This window comes from Eptesicus fuscus, chromosome 12 (assembly GCF_027574615.1).
Source record: "Eptesicus fuscus isolate TK198812 chromosome 12, DD_ASM_mEF_20220401, whole genome shotgun sequence".
Taxonomy (NCBI): domain Eukaryota; kingdom Metazoa; phylum Chordata; class Mammalia; order Chiroptera; family Vespertilionidae; genus Eptesicus; species Eptesicus fuscus.
The window spans coordinates 936,373-957,001 of NC_072484.1; the positions used below are offsets into that span (position 1 = coordinate 936,373).

A 20,629-nucleotide genomic window follows, 5' to 3' on the forward strand; every position below is an offset into this window, starting at 1 on the left:
AGTTTGTTGAAGGACTGATGAATCCCAGATCTTTTCTGCTTTGATAGACTTCCATGAGGTGTGGAGGTAGCAGGACCGTATTGGTAATGCACTAATCATATTTTTCCACAAAGACTCAAACCCCATTGAGGCATGGAAGCCTGTTAAGCTTCCTACCCCCTCTGGCCCTCTGAGCCACTCCTCTTGCCAGTCCACAGGACTTGGGGTTTTTGTTATGCATTGGGGTTATCTAAGGAAGAATTTGAGACACTGGAGACCACTTTTAAATTTAGGTTATTAAAGTAATTTTGTTAGGAGAAAGTATTCCTTAGTTGGTAGAGTTCAACTAAAAAATACCCAATCTATATTCCAGAAATGCCTCTTTCACAGTGAGAAGCAGCTCCCTTGAGGAGGTGCAACAAGTGGGCTGGAATTACCTGAAGAGGTCCTAGGGGGAGAGCCTGACTCCTCCCACTGGGGCAGCGCCTTCAGCCCCAGCCCCAGCCCCAGCCAGCCTGCGGGGAGAGGGCTAAAGGCACAGTCCCAGGGCTGTGAGGGTCATCTCTAACTGCAGTGGGGCTTCCCGCTGTCCCCTTGGTCTCCCATTCTGAAGCATCCTCAGACTTCCTGGTCGGCTCTCAGCCCTGTCCTTAAGTGCCCTTCATCACTCCAAGCACCTGGCCTTATACTGTACCCCAAAGTTAAAATCTCAACTTGCAGAAAAACATTGCTGCTGGGTTTTGTTTTGTGTGTGTGTGTATTTATTTATTTATTTATTCATTTAAGGATCCTCAACTAAAGAGGCTGGGCTGGCGGGGTTCCCCCATTCTAACTCCCATTTAGGGGCCCTTTGTAAGTGAGGCTCCTGTGATCTTCCCCAGTGCCCCATCATGCTAGCCCCATTTTACAGACAACTTGCCCAAGATCAATCACCATGCTTGTTCAAGCCAGTTTACGCTCGATCTGTTTGGCCTCTAACCCTCCCACTACACCTACCTGGGGGCAAACGTGAAGACACAAGATGGAAGAGTATAGAGCCAATCCCTGCAAGATTCCATGAAGGTGGTCCTCACAGAATCACACAAGCAGAAACTAGCTGCATTGTGTTCCTTTGAAGAAAACTGGCTTTGTGGTCCTTAGAGATGTCTGTTAAAAAGCACTCCTGCTCCAGGCCCCGGTTCTCGTGCACATGCAGCATCGGGGAGACCCTGTAGTGTCCGGTGCCGCTTTACTGCACACAGCGCCTTTCCACTCTTGCCTAGGGGTTCCCGCTTCCAAGGAACTTGGAAGTGGGGCTGTAGGGGCAAGTGATGGGAACAGAGGTCAAGAAGTTACTACTGCCCTTGGAGCAAATGTCCAGGGTCCACGGCGTCCCAAGGCAGCAGGAGTTGCTCTCTGAGGTCGACTGAGTATTTGGGGACAGGCAGATGCTGGGGTGCACTAGTCCGCACTAAGGGAAGAAAATCCATGTGGAGGGTTGCGCATTGCCAGAGCCCTTTCCCTTTCTGCACAGTAACTGTCTCACCTCTCCCTCCAACCCTGTGGACAGGTGTGCCCAGGTTGCTGTTTGCTTGCGTGCGCGCGCGGGCGGCTCGCTGTTCTCCTTGGCCCCCGGGGCTGCATTCCGGAGAAATGAAAACGCAGGCTGGTGGGAAAGGCTGCGCCTTGCTCTTTGGCCCTCAGGAGTCCGCCAACAGGAACCGGGCCACTGTACGCTCCCTGGAGATGGGGGGGGGGGGGCGGTCTACCGTGGGCTCGCAGCCTGGGATTCCCGCCCTACCCCCACCCCCACCACCGCTTTCGCCCTAAGCTTTGGCCCTTGGGCTCAAGGCGCGGGGCGCATGCGCGCGGTTTGGAGCCTGTACCTGGCCTTCTTTCGTTTGCCGCACGGGGGCGCCGCTCAGGGTGCGGGTATCCTCTCTAGCTCCACGGCGTCTCGGTGGCTGGCGTCTACCCGGCGCTAGGAGCGGCGGGTGGGCCCTCTAGCCCCCACATCTCGATGGCTGGCGCTGACCCCGCCCGCCTGCTCGTTCCGGGGCTCTCGGAGGAAATGGCTGCGAGATCCTAGAGGCCTGGGAGCGAAGGTGAGTGGCGTTCGAGCAGCGGGCGGAGGAGCTGGCCGTCGCGGGGCCATGCTCTGGGGAGGTCGGGAGTGCGGCGGCGCTAGAGCCCGGCCCTCCCAGAGCTGCGGCGTTCGCGCCGGGCCTGCTCCCGCCGGAGAGGGAAGATGGCGGCGGCGGGGGAGGGGCGGGGGCCTGGGGTGGCCCGCGAGCTGAGGGAGCCGGGTCCGGTCCCGGCGGGAGCGTACTGAAAGGGGAGAGAGCGAACGCCTCCCTGGGACCCTGGCAAGTTCCCGGTGCGGCAAGCTGACACGTAGGACGCCTGTTTCCAGTGGTCATGGAGCTGGTGGGGTTGAGTTGTTTGTGTTTAAACCAGACGACTCGGGGGGCGAAGTTTCGCTCCAGAGCCTGTTCCGGGGTACGTTCTGTTGGCTTGCGTGCAACCGGCTGGTTTTGACGAGCACCGAGTCTTGCGAGGGTGACGCCGCTTTCTCAGTGTCCGCGCCCCGGCGGGAAGCGGCGGTGTTCAGTTTTTCTTGTCAGCTGGGTGTCTGTGGCCACACTTGTGTCGCGGTGTACCGTCCGGACTTTGGCCTCTGATGCTCAGATCCGTTTGCTTTCTCCTCGGTCCCCGCGCGCGCTGCTCCCGGCCAGGCCTAGAGACAGGAAGTCAGTCAGCGTTTCTGCTTTGGATCTGGCACCTCGTTACGGGAGCTTGGAAGGGCGGCTTTAGGTGACAGCAGCGCGGTGACAAGCTGTAGCTGTTGAAGGAATTCTTCTTGCCTGGACCGTCGGTAACAATGTCCTTGTTTGCACGCTGATGGAATGAGATTTGAGCCCCGTGTGCTAAGGGGCATATGTTGTAGGAGGAGAAAGGAGGTTTTTAGGATCTTTTCAGTGTATTCACATAACTTGTATCTGTACGTTGGTACCCGGGGAAGCTGAGCCTCCGATTAGTAGTGATAATGTTGCAATGTAGTTACTATGCTTCAATAACGGCTTGCAGTGGGCACGAGTGCCAGCTTGTTTGGAGAAGGGTGCTTTTGTGTGCAGCCTGACCTCCAGGAAGCTGAAGTACAGGGGAGGAGCTTGCCCAGGATTGCACGGCTGGGCTCTGACAAATGTTGGTTCCATGGTTTCCTGGAGCCATTAGGCCCTGGCTGAAACATGCTTCCAAGAAAGGTGCTTTCAGCTGTGCGTTTTAAGGAACTAAGATCTCTGCTCTTTGGAACGATTCCTTGATTTATTCAGCGAATATTCATTGCATCCTGTGTGCCAGGCACCAGGACAGAAGCAGTGACCAGAAAGTTGACCCTCCCAATCCTGTAGACAAGCCTAGCGGGGACATGCGAGGTCATCCCAGCTCCTTCATTGGGCTCGGTGTTGTCAACCCTGCACCCTGGAGCCCCATTGCTCGTGTCTCTGTGACTGATCCACGTTGTAAACACGGTATAGTCATCTCAGAAGACCCAGCCCTGGCCCCATTGAGAAACTTGCCGAATGCATTTCCTCAGCACCGTTTTCTGCTTACCTGTGTTCACCATGAGTTTAGGAATAACGTATCTTTTGTTTACTTCCGATTTTCCAAGAGCCTTCCCTTATCTTACTATTGGATTAAATGTAAGCTATTTCAAGCAAAGTGAGTTCTGTTCTCCTAAGAAAAAAGGGCACAAATAAAAAGTTGTATAATTGGCCTCTCTTTCTCCCTCACTATTTGCTAGTACCCATGGTTACCAATTTCTTTCCTGGCAAAGGGTGGCATTCATAGCATGTGTGCTGTGAGCATCACAGTAGCTTGTTGCAGATGTGTCCCTGGGCTTGGAGATGGGCTCGCTTGGTGCTCCAGGTGGGCCTTGGTTCATGGGCTTGTTTCACGTGGGGAAAGGGCTTTGGAGTGGGCACTCTGGCTCCCAGTGGAGCTTGTGGGTCCTGCTGTTGATACTGTAAGTACCGGGGGTGCCTAATTTCCTGGGAGTTCCATCCCTGTAGCCTAGGGACTGGTTCTTTCTAGTACATGTTCCAGGACCTGATTTTTCTTCATATGTCTGTCCCATGATACCAAGTGATTTCATTTGACTCTGACAGAGTAAAGATTGTGTTCACAGGCCAGCTCTCTGTTGTCCTTGGGTCCCTGAAGTGTGGCACTGTGTCCCATAGAGGCCTGATTTCTCATACCCCTGGTAGACTCAGCAAGTTCACTAAGAAAGCTTTTCCTTACAGTTTGACTTTTGCATTTTTCTTATTTAAGTGGCAGAGTCACAGTGTATGGAAATCTAATATTACCCTTTTTTTTTTTTTTAATATATTTTATTGATTTTTTACAGAGCGGAAGGGAGAGGGATAGAGAGTTAGAAACATCGATGAGAGAGAAACATTGATCAGCTGCCTCCTGCACACCTCCTACTGGGGATGTGCCCGCGACCAAGGTACATGCCCTTGACCGGAATCGAACCTGGGACCCTTCAGTCCGCAGGCCGACGCTCTATCCACTGAGCCAAACCGGTTAGGGCTAATATTACCCTTTTTATGGCCAGCATTAAGTGACCTTGCTAATTCAGTCACAGAGGTCTGTGACTGACAATTAATGGAAAGGCATCAGTCAGGAAGGAGGGGGCTAGAAACCGTCAAATCGAGTTCACTTGGTCCAGTGCCCACCTGATTTGCAGAGTAGTGGCTCTTGCTTAGGCCACATTTTATTTTTTGAGTAAGGTAAATAGTTACACCAAGTTGAATAGGTAATTGTACGTGTTGTAATAAGAATGCCTGTAACCATGACTATAAAGCATACTTCAGCAGGTGGTGGTTACCTTGTGTGTAATTTTTATGAGGCAGATATTTCTTTGGGCATCACATTTTAGATGAAATTTTAGATGCTGTGATTTTGTTTTTCATATGCTGATACAGACACTTAGGTGGTACTTTAATACACCTTTATAAGACTGTAAGCGGGGGCTTTTTCCCAATATAGCTTTACGATGATTTGGGTTATAAAGATAAATACACATATATAGAAAATTAAAGCAATATAACAAAAGTAAGAAGAAAGCAAAAACACCACCGAGCCACGCCAGCTGGGCCTGACATTGTCATTTTAACAGGTGACTTCCACCATTCGTTGCATGTTTGCTCGCTGTGAGCCCTGACTGGTCTTGACGTGGTGGAATTTCCTTTTAGGAAACTGTAAGGTCACAATTGTCCCCCATTTCCCAGGCAGGAAAGTACAGCCCAGAGAGAGGTAACTTGCTGTTAGGTTTGCAGCTGGGGTTGAAGCCAGGGACATCCTGATGTAAAAGCCATTGAGCCCCAGCCTCCAATCTGCTTACCTGAGGACTTAGCCCACATGTCAATGGGGGGGTGTCGTGTTGCGGTCAGTAGGGGAGGGCACTGCTGGCAGCCTTTATCAGGTCCAAGAATGCTGAGTGGTCCCCCTGAGGTGCCACCCTGCACCCCATAGAGACACAGGCTAGGTAGACCCTAGCCTTGGAATCTTAGGGTTTGTTGATTGTAATCTGAAGTTTTCCCTTTAGTTGTAAGACAGCCCTCCTGGGCATGCCTCTCTATCCGTGAAGATGCAGCTCTGTGTGGGTCCATGAAAATTGACACAAAATCCTGTTATTTATTCTTTAACACCTTTATTTAAGCTTAGACCTTTCCCACTACCCCAAAACCAAAACCAGACACTGGCCTCTGCTAATCTTGGGGAAAGAAAGGAAGATTCCAGCTGAAAACCCAGGAATTCTTAACTTGTCTCCAAGGTCTCTAAGCATCGTTTCTGCCCTAAGACCTGTAGGGGATGCAGCTCTGCTCAGGAGACACAGGCCTGAGTATAGGCTTTTGTTGTTTCTCCAGCCACGTTCTCTGAACTTTGGGGCAGTCAGTGTGGGCGCTTGCAGTCTCCTAGCTGGAATCAGCCCCTTCTCGGCAGTCATGCGAAGCTGGTTTAGGAAAGTCGGGAGTATCCAGAAAAGTCCGCTGCTGAAGCAGTGCTGTCCCTGCCTTGCAGTCTTCCTGGCTGGAAGGAAGGTCACTGTGGTCCAATAGGCAGCAGCCCTTAAGGTTCCCCCAGGAGTCAAGTCTGTGCTCCGTCAGCCATTCCCAGAGGGTTCGAAGTCTGGACCTGACACGCCTAAAATTACTGGGACCCCAGAGAGCTTTTGTTTAAGTTGTGTCTGTTGATATTTACTGTATTTGGCATTTACAATAGGAACATTTACTTATTGTAAAACAATAAACCCTTGCATATTAACATGAATAACGTTTTATGGAAACTATTTTCCAAGACAAAACCAACTTAATGAGAAAGGGGGCATTGTTTTACCTTTTTGCAAATCTCTTTTCTGTCTGGCTTAACTGGCAGCAGTTTGACTTTCACATTTGCTTCTAGAATACTCCTGAGGGAGTGACCCATGAAAACAGAAACAATGTCTCAATGTTGTGTAAATAGTTTGACCTTGGAGACCTCCAAAGCCTAAGGGCCACACTGAGAACCTTTAGGAGTGCTCACTTTTGAGAATGCAAGTTTTAAGAAATAGTAGACTTCCGACTTTAACGTGGGGGGGATGAATTACTTTTAGGAAGACAGGCAATGTCTTTGCATTTTCGAAATTGGCTCAACCACATTACTTGCTTTTGGGGAAAAGGCTGGTTTGTGGTCACAGGTGAAAGTGTTTCGGGGCACACCTCCCCTCCGCCCCCAGTGGACTGCCTGAAGTGAGGCCCGAGTGTCTGCTGGAGGGGAGGGGAGGGTAGGGGAGGGGGGTGGAGGAAGACTGCTTTGAGCTGTAGGGCACTCTGCCCTGTAGGTGAGGTAGATTCCTGAATGGGAGAGGCCCTTGGTTTTGTCTGTTAAATGGCACTTGGCATTTGTTGTAGGAAACCCTCGGTAACAACACTTGCTGCAGTGAAAATGGGGTGAGAATGGCCTGTATGAGGGACTGTGGATGATCCCAGGAGACCCCAGCTGGGCACTGGGATCTGACAGCAGTGCCCCCAAGAGGTGCCAGAAGAACGTCCAGCACAGATGTAATTGGGGCCCAAACAGACAGTGTGGATATAAACACAGTAGGGTGGCCAATTGTGTGTGTGTGTGTTGTGTGTGTGTGTGTGTGTGGAGGGGTCCTGGATTGTGTGTGTGTGTATTTATTTTTATTTATTTTTTAAATTGATTTCAGAAAGGGAGGGAGAGAGGGAGAGAGAAAATGAATTATTGATCGGCTGCCTCCTGCACACCCTACACGGGATTGAGCCCACAATACTGGGCACATGCCCTGACCAAGTATAAAACCATGACCTCCTGGTTCATAGGTCGATGCTCAATCACTGAGCCATGCTAGCTGGTCAGGTACTGTATTCTTAATTAACAGCTACAGGACTTGGGATATTCAGGGAAAGGAGTCCTTGAAGTGCCCAGCAGGGATAACTGGCAATTGGTTGATTGATTGATTGATTGGTTGATTGATTGATTGTTAATCCTCACCCAAGGATATGTTTTTCCATTGCATTTCAGGGAGAGTGAGGGGTTGCGGGGGGGTGGGGGGCATCGATTTGAGAAAGACATACCCACTGATCGCCTCCTGCGCGTGCCCCAAGGGTATGCTCATGTTCTGTGGATGAGCAGCGAGTGTTTGTGACTTTGGACCTATGGGGTAGATGAGGGCAGCTGCCATCAATGCTTGAAAATGCCACACTCTCGGGACATCCTGCGTGGTTGGAATTTCTGGGTGTATTCTCATTAGTGACTACCCCATTAATAGAAACTGAATTGTGAGACTCGGAATTAAAAAGTCTGAGTCATCAGAATCCATAATGGCGAGGTTATGCTGTAGCTTTTGGATGTAATTTCTGACTGGCAGGTCAGAATTGTTTCAAAATTTAAATGGTTAGTTTTGAATGTTTTCCCTGGGGTCAGAATTGTTTTCAAATTTAAATGGTTAGTTTTGAATGTTGTCCCTGGGGATATGAGGTTTGGGCAAACATGGTTTGGCCACCAGGTGGGACAGGTCAGCACTGGGTAATCTCTTCGATAAGAAGTGTTGTCATGCTGTGAGAGTAGGATCCACATTGTGGTTGGATAGCATGTTGTAAACATGAGTCTCTTCACTGTGTAGCACTGCACCATTCGAAACAGGCCTCCAGGGCTCTGTGGTCGTGGGGTCGGTCTTCAGCTCCACCATGGTCACAGTCGCACCACTGACATTTGTAGTTGTTTTGTAAGTAACACATAACATTTTAGAAAGGTACGCTTTTGTTTTTAAAACTTTTTGGGGGTATTTTTATTGATTTCAGAGAGGAAGGGAGAAGGGAGAGAGAGAGAAACATCAATGATGAAAAGAGAATCATTGATTGGCTGCCTTCTGCATGCCCTCTCCAGGGGATTGCCTGCAACCTGGGCATGTGCCCTGACCAGGAATCGAACCATGACCTTCTGGTTCATAGGTTGACAGAGAGCCCTTTAGCCACACCAGCCAGGCTTTCTGCTTTTGTTTTTAAGAAATTCACTTCTGACAGCTTGACAGAGGTAGAGAATGGAGGGCAGAGTGAGGGTTGTTTTAGAATAGGTTTGGTGGGAGGCCGTGGTGGGCCCTTCTGATGATGAAACCCACGTCTGTGTTAGTGCTGTGTACGGTGCGGTGTTTTCTCACACGGGTGGAAATACCTTGTCACAGGAGTCTGTCCTCTGGGTCTCTGGCTGGGTCCCGGGGTGTCTCCAAATCCTTCCAGGGATTAAGAGGTAAAAGCTCTCCGCTGTGACAGTTGACGTTGTTTGCCTTTGCTGAGTTAACTGTTGGTGGTGCTGAAGCAAATTCGGTTGCTGACATCAAACCCTATAGTGTGCTCTCCACCTCTGCACCAGCCACTTAAAATGTGCCAGCCTGCCCAGCCAGCGTGGTTTGGTGGTTGAGCGCTGACCTATGAACCAGGAGGTCATTATTCAGTTCCCGGTTGGGGCACATGCCCTGGTTGCCGGCTCAATCCCCAGTGTGGGGTGTGCGGGAGGCATCTGATCGATGATTCTCATTGACGTTTCTACCACTCTCCTCACTTCCTCTCTGAAATCAATTAAAAAAAATTTTTTTTAATGTGCCAGTCTACCTTACTGTCTTTGGTGAAGCAGTAAAGACTATTGTTATTAAATCTCAGCTGATAGTCTTCCTACCACTCCCTGTGATGAAGAGGCGAGGATGCGGTAGCACCTCTGCTCCACCCCAGATGGGAAGGGGGGCTATCTCCAGGAGGAGCCCCTGGGGGCTGTTGGGACCTGAGCCTTTGTACTTGAAAGGACTTCTGACAGGCTGCGGTTTTCAGACTGGCATTTGGCGGGCATTTTCTTGAAGATGAAGGATGTGAGTCTTAAGGAAAGAACTGTCATAATGGTTCCTAACGATAAAATTCCAGGTTTCAAATGAGGCTTAGAATCTTGAAAAGCTTCTATCTGCCATTGTGAGCTTGTTGGCTTCCCAGTGATTAAAGCTGTTTGAGGAGACAGGTGCCAATATTACTAGCACAGGTGTGTCCTCCGTGTCATCTGATGGACCATGCTGCGCTTGGACTTGTGTGAGTTGGTGATCCAGATGACCATATGGTTTCTGCTTCTGTGTTGCAACTAATGTTTATGACTCTGCTACTAGTCGAGGCTTGGTGTGGGTTAGCAAAGAACACCCACAACTACCTGGAAAGTTTCTTGTTTTAATTTTGGAAATAACAATGTAGTTTGCATAAACAAAAGCTCTTTGGGGTCTTCAGTTTTTAAGAGTGTGAAGAGGCCTTGGGACCAAAAATTTGAGAGCTGCCTTCCAAGGACCTTGATAGCGGAGGATCTCGTTCCTGGATTCCATTTAGCCATTGGGGCTGTCCTATAGGTACACAGGCTCCGTGGTTGTTGGCTGTTGAGGTTTATCTTTTAAACCTAAGGTTTCAAAGAGTTATTCCTACCTCAGCAGGGAAGGGAGCAGTCTTCAGCTGAGAAAAAAATTTGCGCTTATGACTGTTCGTCACCACCACCACCACCCCCTCACTTTTTCAGGAATGCCCACATTTTTTCCTTTGGGAAAGTTGTATTACTATGATGTGAATGAAAGTTTATGACCTATTCTCTTTGTGGTGTAAAGGGTTATACACTTAATTGTGTTAGGAACTTAGCACTTGACTATAGATGTAAATATGAAATATAAAGAAGTCCAAATAAGTGAACCAAATTGTCTGAAATGTCATGTGTTCTGAATATAGAGTTTATCTCATTCCATTCAATAGAAATAACTAGATTTTTTCTTTTCTGATGAATTTTTCAACACTTAAGTCAAATCCAGACATATGTTGGTCTTTCAGAGTAACATAAATTAAAATTTTTTTTCATTCCTGAGAACTTCTTAAATTTTGTTCTTGGGGTTTTGAAATATATAAGTAAGGTTTATTTCCAGTTTATTCTGAGAAGTAAAGTTTCTGAACCACTGTAGCCTCATTTTGAGACCAGTTTACCACCACATTTAAGAGATTTGGTGGCTGTGGTGACATATTTTACTAATGGGGTGAAATGGTCACTGTTGCTTTAAAAGGAGGAACATCAGAATGTTTGTCTTTGTTCTGAGTCACTAAGGAGACCACAGTTACAGGAGGCAGTTGGAGTGAGGCTAGGAGGAAACGAGGTGAGGTGGGCCCCCTAGGTTGGGGTGAGACTGTGAAATGTGTCAAAAGTAGTACTTAGGGTCCCTCAGGGAACTGAGGCACATGTGGTGGGGCTTAGACCAAGTGAGGCTGTACGTTCATTCGAAAGAGAGTGTAGGAAGAGAGATGTTTTTAATATAATACATGACCTGTACCACTCTGATCCTTGATTATAAAGTCTTAAAATCTTTCTCAGGTTTTTTAACTAAAATGATGGTGTAGATGTAGAATTAAGGATTTTTAAATAATTATTTAATTTTGTTGTTCAGCCTTTTCATATTTTGTTTCTCTCTGTTGAGTTTATTGAGAAATAGGATTGATTGGGTAATAGCTGACACCTGATTACTGGTTGTGGCCCTCTCCATCCCACCCCACCAGGGCCCGGTTTCTCTTACAGGCAGCTCCACCCCTGTCCTGGTCCCTGTGTGGTCACAGTATTTTCTCTAGAAGTCCTTGAAGGAAGGGAACTGTGGTGTGTGTTTTGGGGGGCGGGGGAGTGTTAGGTTTTTTAATTTTGTTTTTTTTAATTAGTTTAATTTATAGTTAAGACTTATAAACCATCTTCTTTCTTTTAGGAGCTCACTCTTTTGAATGGTCTCACGATAATCTGTGTAGTCGTCAGTGAGCAGTGGCTGGCGGCAGCAGTATTTGAGGCCTGGCTGTTTGCTTAGACCAAGTGCTTGCAACGGTCAGACTGGGTTTTTTTGAATTCAGGACTTCTGGAGGTGTCCCAGCGTTCAGTGTCCGGTGGGTAACGTATCATCCTTAAAAGTTTGAAGTTGTGTTTTCTATTTCTAAAGTGGCATTCTATGTAAAGAAGGTGATACAATGTAACATTCATATATGTTTGAAACATCCTAAACTTTAGCTGGAAAGTTTTTAGGTGAATATGGAATGATGTTTAGAATTGTTCTTTTCACCTTTTCTAAACTTTTGTGTGTATTCAACTGAAAAAGATAACTTACAGGTGTTTTGGTGCCCACATTCAGCTTATAAAAATGTAAAAGATACCCTAACTGGTTTGGCTCAGTGGATAGAGCGTCGGCCTGTGGACTGAAGGCTCCCAGGTTCGATTCCGGTCAAGGGCATGTACCTCGGTTGCAGTCACATCCCTAGTAGGGGGTGTGCAGGAGGCAGCTGATCGATGCTTCTCTCATCGATGTTTCTAACTCTCTATCCCTCTCCCTTTACTCTCCATAAAAAATCAATAAAATATATATATTTTTTTAATGTAAAAGACTACTCACAAAAAAACACACCACACACACATTAGCTCAAACTGGAAAAAAGAACAATTTTATTCAGAGCAATTATTTTCCCGTTGGTTTTATTAGTGCATAGAACTTGACGTCATACGTTCGCTCTGTGGTGAAGTGTACTTGCAGAGGAGAGTTCCTCCTGCAGGAAACCACCCCTTGCAGGTAGGGGATCGGGCTCCTTTCACAGCCCTGCGGGAGCTTCGTAGGCCCAGTCCCAGACCCTCTGAAATGGAGGGACTGGGGCTACCTGCACTTCTTGTGGGCAAAGGCTGGTTCAGATCCCTCATGTCTTCGGTAGGAATTGAGAATGGTGTATGAAATGAGGGCTTGATCCTCTTTTAAGGTGGCCCTCAGGTTTGCTACAAGTAGATTTGCAAGAGTAGAACACTTATCCTAAGAGTCAGATTTCTAGGCCAGATGGGCAAACAGTTGTAACTAGTGAGGTTAGTAATAACAGCTCTAACACGGCACATGGAAGGAGCGCGGCCCTGTTCTCAGGAGCGTGAGTGCTGTTTCTCACATTGAAGCTCACAGCATTATGAGGTCAGCATTGCCTCCTGGATGCAGCCAACTTCTGTGACTTGCTCAAGGTCACCAGCCAGAGCACTCTCTGTTGGAAGTTCCAGAAGGACCCCAGTTTAGTTCGGCTGTGACTACTGAAGTGGTGTGGTCCTCCATGGCATACATGCTAATGACACAGCCACTCCTGCAAGCTTCTGAGTGGTGGGAGCAGGAGGCCAAGTTCTAGAGTGAAGGGTGTGCGGAGCTGGACAGGAAATGGGATGACAGCATTTAGTGGGAAGTAGAAAGGAGTCAAGTTGTATATGGTTTTGAGTTTTGTATATTTTATGTTTTGAAGGTCTTCATTCTATACCAGTCTTTCCCCATAGGATGGAACATGGTGTCAAGTCTGAGTCATCACTAGCATTTACATGTGATTGAAGCCTGGACAGTTCGGAAAATAATTCTTAAGGTACATACTGTGTTCTTTGGGTTTTATTATTTTCAAATAGAAATAGCGTTTTCACAAGCATGACCCTTCAGTAATTGTATTAGAAGGAAAGGGAAAAGGGAGAAGAAATACACATTCAAGGTAGCCAAGGTTCAGTATTTCCTAAGTGTCCCAGTCATCTGTTGCTGCATAACAACTACCCCTAGAACTGGTCCTTTTGTATCTACTAAGTCAGAGCTCATCTGGGCTGCGGTGCAGGCAGGTCCAGCACACAGCCTCTCCATGGGGTCTCTCCAGCCAGGTGGTCGGACTTCTTATGTGACTGCTCAGGGCTCCAAAGCCCAGGACAGGAGCAGCCAGTATTCTCACCTGCTGGGCCCAGGACTGACACAGCGTTCCATCCACTGTGCCCTGCAGGCAGAGTCCGCCTGATTCGGAGGGAAATGGCAGCCACCTCTCATCGCAGCAAACACTGTTCTGGTCATGTCCTTGCTGCCCAGGACTGTGGCTCGTTTGATATTTCCCCACTCCCTGTTTTATAAGACCTTGTCCTCACCAGTTAAATGGCGAAGTTACAGATTTGCTAGCTGTTTTTTCTTCGTAATGTTAGATGTATAACAATTAGAATTTTCTTCAAAAATCGCCTCGAATTAGGTCATGTCTCACACTTGAAGAAGCACTAGTCTAAATGGCTTTTTTTTTTACACTTAAACGTCCACCCTCACTGTTCATGGGTAGGAAGTTGGTCCTTTCCTGGGGTCACGTGGGTGTCCCCTCCTGTGAGATGAAGGCCGTCTCCTCTAGCTCGGTGCCTCACTGCTCACTCGCCAAGGGATGTGGCCTCATTAACGTTGGTTGTGGTTTGGTTGCATTTCCCCATTAGGTATGGATGAGAAAGGTGACCCGAGCCATGAGGAGACCCCCAAGGTCATCAAACCCACCAGTAAAGAGTTTAGGAAAACGTGGGGGTTTCGAAGGACCACCATTGCCAAACGAGAGGGCGCCGGGGACGCGGAGTTAGACTCTGTGGATCAGCAGCCCCAGCAGCAGCAGAGCCTTTCCTTGCGACGCAGTGGGCGGCAGCCAAAGCGGACTGAGAGGGTGGAGGAGTTTCTCACAACGGTCCGGCGCAGAGGGAGGAAGACGGTGCCTATCTCCCCTGAGGACCCCAGTGAGCCAACCTCTTGCCCAGTCACAGACGTGGAAACCGCTTCTGAGGGGAGTGTCGAGAGCTCCTCTGACAGTAAAAGTGGGCCCAAGGTCGGCCCCACGGGCAGTAAGGGACGACCAGCCTCATCTGCAAAGACCAAAGGAGATGATGGTGAGGACGACACCTCCGATAGTGATAGCGATGGGTTGACCTTGAAAGAACTTCAGAATCGCCTACGAAGAAAGCGTGAGCAGGAGCCAGCTGATAGGACCGTGAGAGGAGTCCAGAGTCGCCTGAGAAAGAAGCGCCGGGAAGAGGGCCCAGCAGAAGCTGTGGACGTGGAGGTGGCCGATGCCATGGAGAGCTCCCCACCCGGCCAGCAAGAGTCCACAGCTGAACAGGCAGCTAGCAGTGACAGAGAGGGGAAGTCAGAAGGGCGGACGGCCCTGGGAGTCAAAGAGGAGGACCCTGGAAGCTCAGTCAAGCACAAGCCCGAGTGTGAGGTGTACGACCCCAATGCTCTGTATTGCATATGTCGTCAGCCTCACAACAACAGGTAGGCCATGGGCAAGGAGGGTGCTGGCTGCCCCGGGCTTCAGGGAAATCCATGTGAGAAAAGCAGCGGGTTTAGGGTTATGGAGCTGGGCTGAATGAGCAACTTGTGCGTTGAAACAGATGAACAAGTCATTGTCAAAAGGGACTCTGGAGCCATACATTGCATGCACTGTGGTCACCGTAGGCCACTTGGGGCTCTTCACTGCCTTGGTCACACTAGCCACGTGCAGTCAGCGGCCAGAGTGCAGGGCGGCAAAGACTAAACTACCTGCCACCCACTGTCATCCCAGAGATCGCTCTCAGGTGGCACTGCTCTGGTGGTGGTAGGGGAGCTGTGGTCTGGTTCTTTGGGTGGGAGAAAGGCATTGTTGCTCTTTTGGGGAGACAGTACTGAGCTGAGGTGGGGGGGTACCAGGAACCCTTTAGTTAAAATGCTCTACTCAAAACAAGATTGAGTGAACTTGCTTGAATGTTGAGAGTGTATTGTGTTTTTATCCTGTCTCTACTTTTCTGTACGTTTGCATTTCTTTAACAATGTTGAAACCAGTTTGTCTAAAATTGAGTATGTATCTGTTTCCATTCCTGGGTATTTTCCAATTTCAGATTTATGATTTGCTGTGACCGATGTGAAGAGTGGTTTCATGGCGATTGTGTGGGCATTTCGGAGGCTCGTGGAAGGCTCCTGGAAAGGAACGGGGAGGATTACATCTGCCCCAACTGCACCATCCTGCAGGTGCAGGACGAACCTAACTCAGAAGCCACCGGCCGGCAGGAAGCAAGGCTGCCGCCTGCAGACCCTGACGGCACTGACTGTACGAGTATTGGGACCATAGAGCAGAAATCCAGTGAAGACCAAGGAATAAAGGGGAGAATTGAGAAGGCTGCAAATCCAAGTGGCAAGAAAAAACTCAAGATATTCCAGCCTGTAAGTATTGCCTCCTGGCTCAGTGATGATCTGACTTCTGCTGACAAACATCAAGAGGGAGGAGTTTGGTTCTTTTGGAATAATTTAGGCTTCCCCAGAAGCAGCGTCGTGTCTGATGGGGGTGGGCTGGGAGGAGAGCGGTTGTGTTTTGTGCTTTGTGAGCCTCCCCATCCCTGCTCCTGTGGGACTCCGCGTCCAGCTCATAGACTGTTACTGCTGACTCAATGTTTTCCTTAAATGAACTGATGACTGGCTTGTTAAAAATGAGTCTTTCCCTAAGTGTTCTTTATGGAGTCTTCTGTAACAAATTCACAATCATCTTGGAGTTACTGAAGTGAGTGTGCCCTCGCTCAACTGGCACCATCTTGATAGAACTTGGGGTCTTCCCTCCCACCCCCCAAAAGCACTCGTGAGCATTTAATGAACTTCCTTCTGTGTGGCTTCAAGCTAGCAGGACACAGCCTCTGCTAACACCCTTCGTCTTCTCCTCAGCTCTTCTGAAGCACTTGGCCTCCACCATGACAGGCTGCTGTGGGAGCCTTCCCTTTCCCAGGCTCTAGCAGCCTGATGCCACCACGTCAGTAATAGGAGCAGCCCCTGTCTTGTGTTTGCAGCATTTGTGTGTCTGCTCACTGACCAAGGTGCACAGTTGACTAAGCTTGGGTTCTCTTTAGGTGCTGATGCCTTGCATCTGTTAGGTGGTGTTTGTCAAAGTTGATCCTGTGATGATGCAAGCCACCTGTATTACCTCGGCCTCCCGGGTGCTTCCTGTGCTCGCCTCTGTGGCTGTGGCCCCCATGGCCCCAAAGTTTTCAGGTCTTCCTCAGCCTGGATGACATGTTGGTGGCTGAGATGCAAGCGAGCAAGAAATGGTGCTCTGAAACCTACCCACTGGAGATGCTGAGGGCGGTGGTGGCAGCTTTCTCTGACTACTAGGGTTTCAAATCACCTCAGCCAGGGACAGCCCCCAGCCCAGTGTCTGTGGTTCTTGTCCACAGCTCTGTTTACTCTGTCCTTCTTTCCAGCTGGTCTTTAGGGCTGTGATTCTTCATCATGTTTTCCATGGATTGTCAGCTTCCGCTGTGGAGAGCTGTCTTGGGCTCTCATGATTGCCCTGCTCAGGGCATGTTTTCACTCCCAGTTTTCCTGCGTCCCAGCCGCCCTGGTGTGGTCAGCTGGGCTGGTGGGAGGGCGCCCCAGCTGGTTGTGCCCCGCCTGTCCTGCAGGTATCCGGTAGGCAGAAGGCTGTGAGACGACCATGTCGAAAGGGTCTCTGCCTTCACACCCCGCACTGTGTTAGTGAGAACTGGAGCCTTCAGTACAGCTATTGTGAGGTACTGTAGGTACGCAATGGAAACATGATACCGTTAACAACTTTAGTCATTAGGAAGAGTTAACAGAAATGTAAATTAAGTGGGAAAAGCCATCTTAACCTTTTGCACTCGGATGTAGAGTGTGACTCGACACGGTTAGCATCGGTAGCAGCTCGTATGTCGAATTGAATGTATCAATAATTTGAAATATAAAATCCAAATAAGTTTGTATGACAAGAAACTCCAGTTTTTTATTCTACTGCCGCGCTTTGTAAAATCTGGGGTATTTAAAAAATTAAATCCCGAGTAGAATAAAGGAATCGAGAAAAAAGCAAGCGAGTGCAAAGGGTTAATTTCATGTCTTTAGTGTCAGTGTGTTTGAGACTATGTACGTTTAATTTTTATCTTGAGTGAAACTTGGATTCAGTAGAAGAAAAACTATTATCTCAAATACTTTAATGTGAGACATAAGATTTTGCTCAAGAACATTTGAGGGATGTGTTTGTATGTTTGGTCTTGACCGTCAGACGTACTCAGCTTATGATACGTCAGGCTTCTAGCGCCACAACTACAGACTTGGCAGGAAAACACGTACTTCTTAGCTCAGTTTCCACGGGTCAGAAATGGGCCTGGCTAAGGCCCTCTGCCCAGGGTTGTCCTAGGCTGCATCCCAGGGGCCGATGGAGGCCAGGGTCTCAGGCCGGGCGGGTGAAGATACACGTCCAGAAGCTTTCATGTCTATGAAGGTGTCCTGTGTGGTTTTTGTAGCATGCTTATACTAAAAAGGTATTTGTTGTTTATCTGGGATTCAAACCTAATTGGGTGTCTTGGCTCTCACCTGCACCCTCACCCTCAGAGCCAGCCACTGATGGCCCTCACAATAGGAGGAGCAGCAATGTCTCCTCTCCTGTAACAGGCCCAGTTTCTCTGTTAAGCATTTTCGCCTGATTGAATCAGACCCTTTCAATTAATTCAAAAGCATCTTAGTTACCTCTAAAAAAAATCCTGTATGCGGGAACCTAATTGTGGATGTGAAAGCACATGTGCAAGGGACAGAGTTGTGTTCTCCACGAGTGGCATGCAGGCAGAAGGTGCATGTCTTACACAGGGAAGTCGATTCCTGTGCTTTGAGTAAGTAAAACGTAAGTTTTATTCACATTAAACATACTGTTAGTATCTCTTGATTAAAAACAGTCCCCTCAGTACTAGAAATAGCGGTTTTACAAAGTACCTTAACTGCTTGAATTGATAAGTCTGAAGGCACATGTTCTGTTCTGCAGGTCACAGAGTCTCCTGCTGCCGCAAAGTGTATTGGGCCTGGGTGCTCTAGCGTGGCGCAGCCGGACTCTGTCTACTGCAGCAGTGACTGCATTCTGAAACACGCTGCTGCCACCATGAAGTTCCTGAGTGCGGGGAAGGAGCCAAAACAAAAACCCAAAGAAAAGACCAAGACCAAGACCAAGCCAGAAACGCTCATTCTTCCCAGGTGTGGCGCTCAGGTAAGCTGACCAAGACCACCCCCCACTGGAACAGTCAAAGCCTAAGTGTGCCCATGTTCCAGACTCGCTGGCTTGTTTGTAGAGGGGAAGCGGCATAGATGGAAGTCAGGTGCCATCCCCGCTTCTGTTGTCCTCCACCTTTTCCACCAGTCCTGTTGTCAGAATTACCAGTGAGTATATATTCTCACATTTTCTTTTCTCTGCCCTCTAGCTGAGGGATTGACTAATATGGACACAGTAAAGCAAACCCAGGAAGCTAGCTGGCTGCTATTCCTAAGCCAGCCATCTCCCAAGAAGTATTGGTGACCATTGGAGCCCATGTGGGAAGCGACGTCACAGACAGCCAGCAGGGCTGGGGGTGGGCTCTGAGGCGAGACTGTCTCACTGTGAGACCTGGCTCTCAGGTGGTCTGGCTTTGAGACACATGTGACTTGTCAAGAGTCAGGGTGTTTCGAGAATCACAGGCACTTGACTCCCACTTGCATGCCCTCCTGGAGTTCGCTTTGGTTGGCATGGCTGTGGGATGGCCCCATTGCACTTGCGAGCGTTTTCTTGACATAGTTGAGTGCTTATTTAGCGTTTAGATGGCCTAACTTTTATTTATTTACTTTTGTTAATTCCTTACCTGAGGGTATTTTTCCCATTGCTTTTAAAGAGATTGGAAGGGAGAGAGGGAGGGAGAGAGAGAAAAACATTGATGTGAGAGAGACACGACTGTTGCCTCCCACACGCACCCCAACTGGAGAAGGGGAGCAAACCCAAAACCGAGGTACATGCCCTTGACCAGGAATCAAACCCGAGACCCTTTAGTTCACAGGCGGATGCTCTAACCACTGAGAAACACCTGCCAAGGCTAGATGGCCTGATTTTTATTTCTTTTTTATTTTTTTTATTTTAGAGAGGAAGGGAGAGGGAGAGGGGGATAGAAATAGATGATGAGAGAGAATCATCAATCAACTGCCTCCTGCATGTGCCCTGACAGGGAATCGAACATGACCTCCTGGTTCATAGATGGACACTCAACCACTGAGCCACACTGGCTGGGCTAGATGGCCTGATTTTTAAGGCTGGTAATTTTGAATCGACTGCTGTGTCCAGTAAGAGTGACGGCGCAGGATGCCTGCTGGAGAGCATGGGCGTGTGGGTCCCGGCCTTTTGCCCAGCGTCGCCCTCTCCTACTGTGTTGTGGGCAGGCACACTCTCATAGTGGCCCTTCCCACTTGGCTCTGGCCTCTTCACCAGGCCTGCTCAAGGGACTTGTTCTGTATTACCTGGCTGCCTCACACCTCAGCTGAAGGACAGTTATTCTGTGTTGGGCCTCATGTCACTCAGAAGTTGAAGCCCTTCCCAGCCATTACGGTGGAATGCTGATGGCTCAGCTGGTGGTGAGGCGTGGTGCCCAGGCGCAGGGTGGGGTGGGAGCGTGAGTGACCTTAAGCATGTTCTCACCTTCATTGAGAAAGGGAAGTGAATGAAGGTTAACTTTTGACCTCCTTAATGATTGGGGTTTTACTGATTATCCAGGCAGGCATTAAAGTCTCTTCTGTGCCCAAGAGACCTGCTCCAGACAAGAAAGAGAATGCCATGAAGAAGGCAGTGGTGGCCCCTGCTCGGACTGAGGTCCTTGTGAAGGAAACGACTTGCGAGAGCAGCACGCCATCCTGGGCAAGCGACCACAATTACAATGCAGTAAAGCCAGAACAGACTGCTGCCCTGTGGCCGTCACTGTTGTATAAATGTATGTATCACCTAGGGGTGGCTTCTGGACCCTTCCCTGTCTTTCTGGATGTCTGTCCACTCAGGACTGTCCAGAACTAGGAGGTGTAGCCAAGCTCAAAGCTGCATCTCCAGGGATGGAAGCAAATACCCGGGAGCCCCACGGGCTCCGCTTAGCCTGTTTGCCACAAAGCCCTGCAAACCTCAGTGTTGAATGTGGCACCTGGCAATTGAGGTCTAGTCTGTTTTCATTATCACACATTGGTAAGTATTTGGTATTGTTGCCAACAAAGTCCAATGGTTAGGTACTCTTGCCCGGCACTCCCAAGTTCATCACCATCCACACTACAGGTGCATCATTATCACAGCTCTGTTAGCTGTACAGGTTTCCACACTGCCCTTTAGCACGTGTGATCATCACTTCCTTTTGTGCTGGGAGCTCTTTCTGCAAATTGGTGTTGCACTGATAGTCAACTAAAGTACGATTTCTGAGCTGAGAGAAATTTTTCATGTTCAGTACACATTACATATCCACACATACACACTCCTGGTCTCACGCC

At 48.8% G+C, this 20,629-nt stretch overlaps 1 protein-coding gene across 2 annotated transcripts in view; it reads left to right on the top strand.

Annotated features, from left to right (window-relative positions):
• DIDO1 (death inducer-obliterator 1) overlaps positions 1–20,629 on the top strand; it is a 49,047-nt gene that overhangs the window by 2,736 nt on the left and 25,682 nt on the right. The window contains exons 2-8 of one of the 2 annotated variants that reach the window (XM_054724516.1): positions 11,276–11,447; positions 12,035–12,121; positions 12,819–12,932; positions 13,795–14,617; positions 15,220–15,541; positions 18,135–18,353; positions 19,878–20,091. In XM_054724516.1, coding sequence (XP_054580491.1) covers positions 13,797–14,617; positions 15,220–15,541; positions 18,135–18,353; positions 19,878–20,091 — 1,576 coding nt within the window. In that variant the 5' untranslated portion in view covers positions 11,276–11,447; positions 12,035–12,121; positions 12,819–12,932; positions 13,795–13,796. Of the gene's footprint in view, positions 1–1,898; positions 2,064–11,275; positions 11,448–12,034; positions 12,122–12,818; positions 12,933–13,794; positions 14,618–15,219; positions 15,542–18,134; positions 18,354–19,877; positions 20,092–20,629 lie in introns of those variants that run through there. The other variant, XM_054724514.1, reaches the window with a different exon arrangement.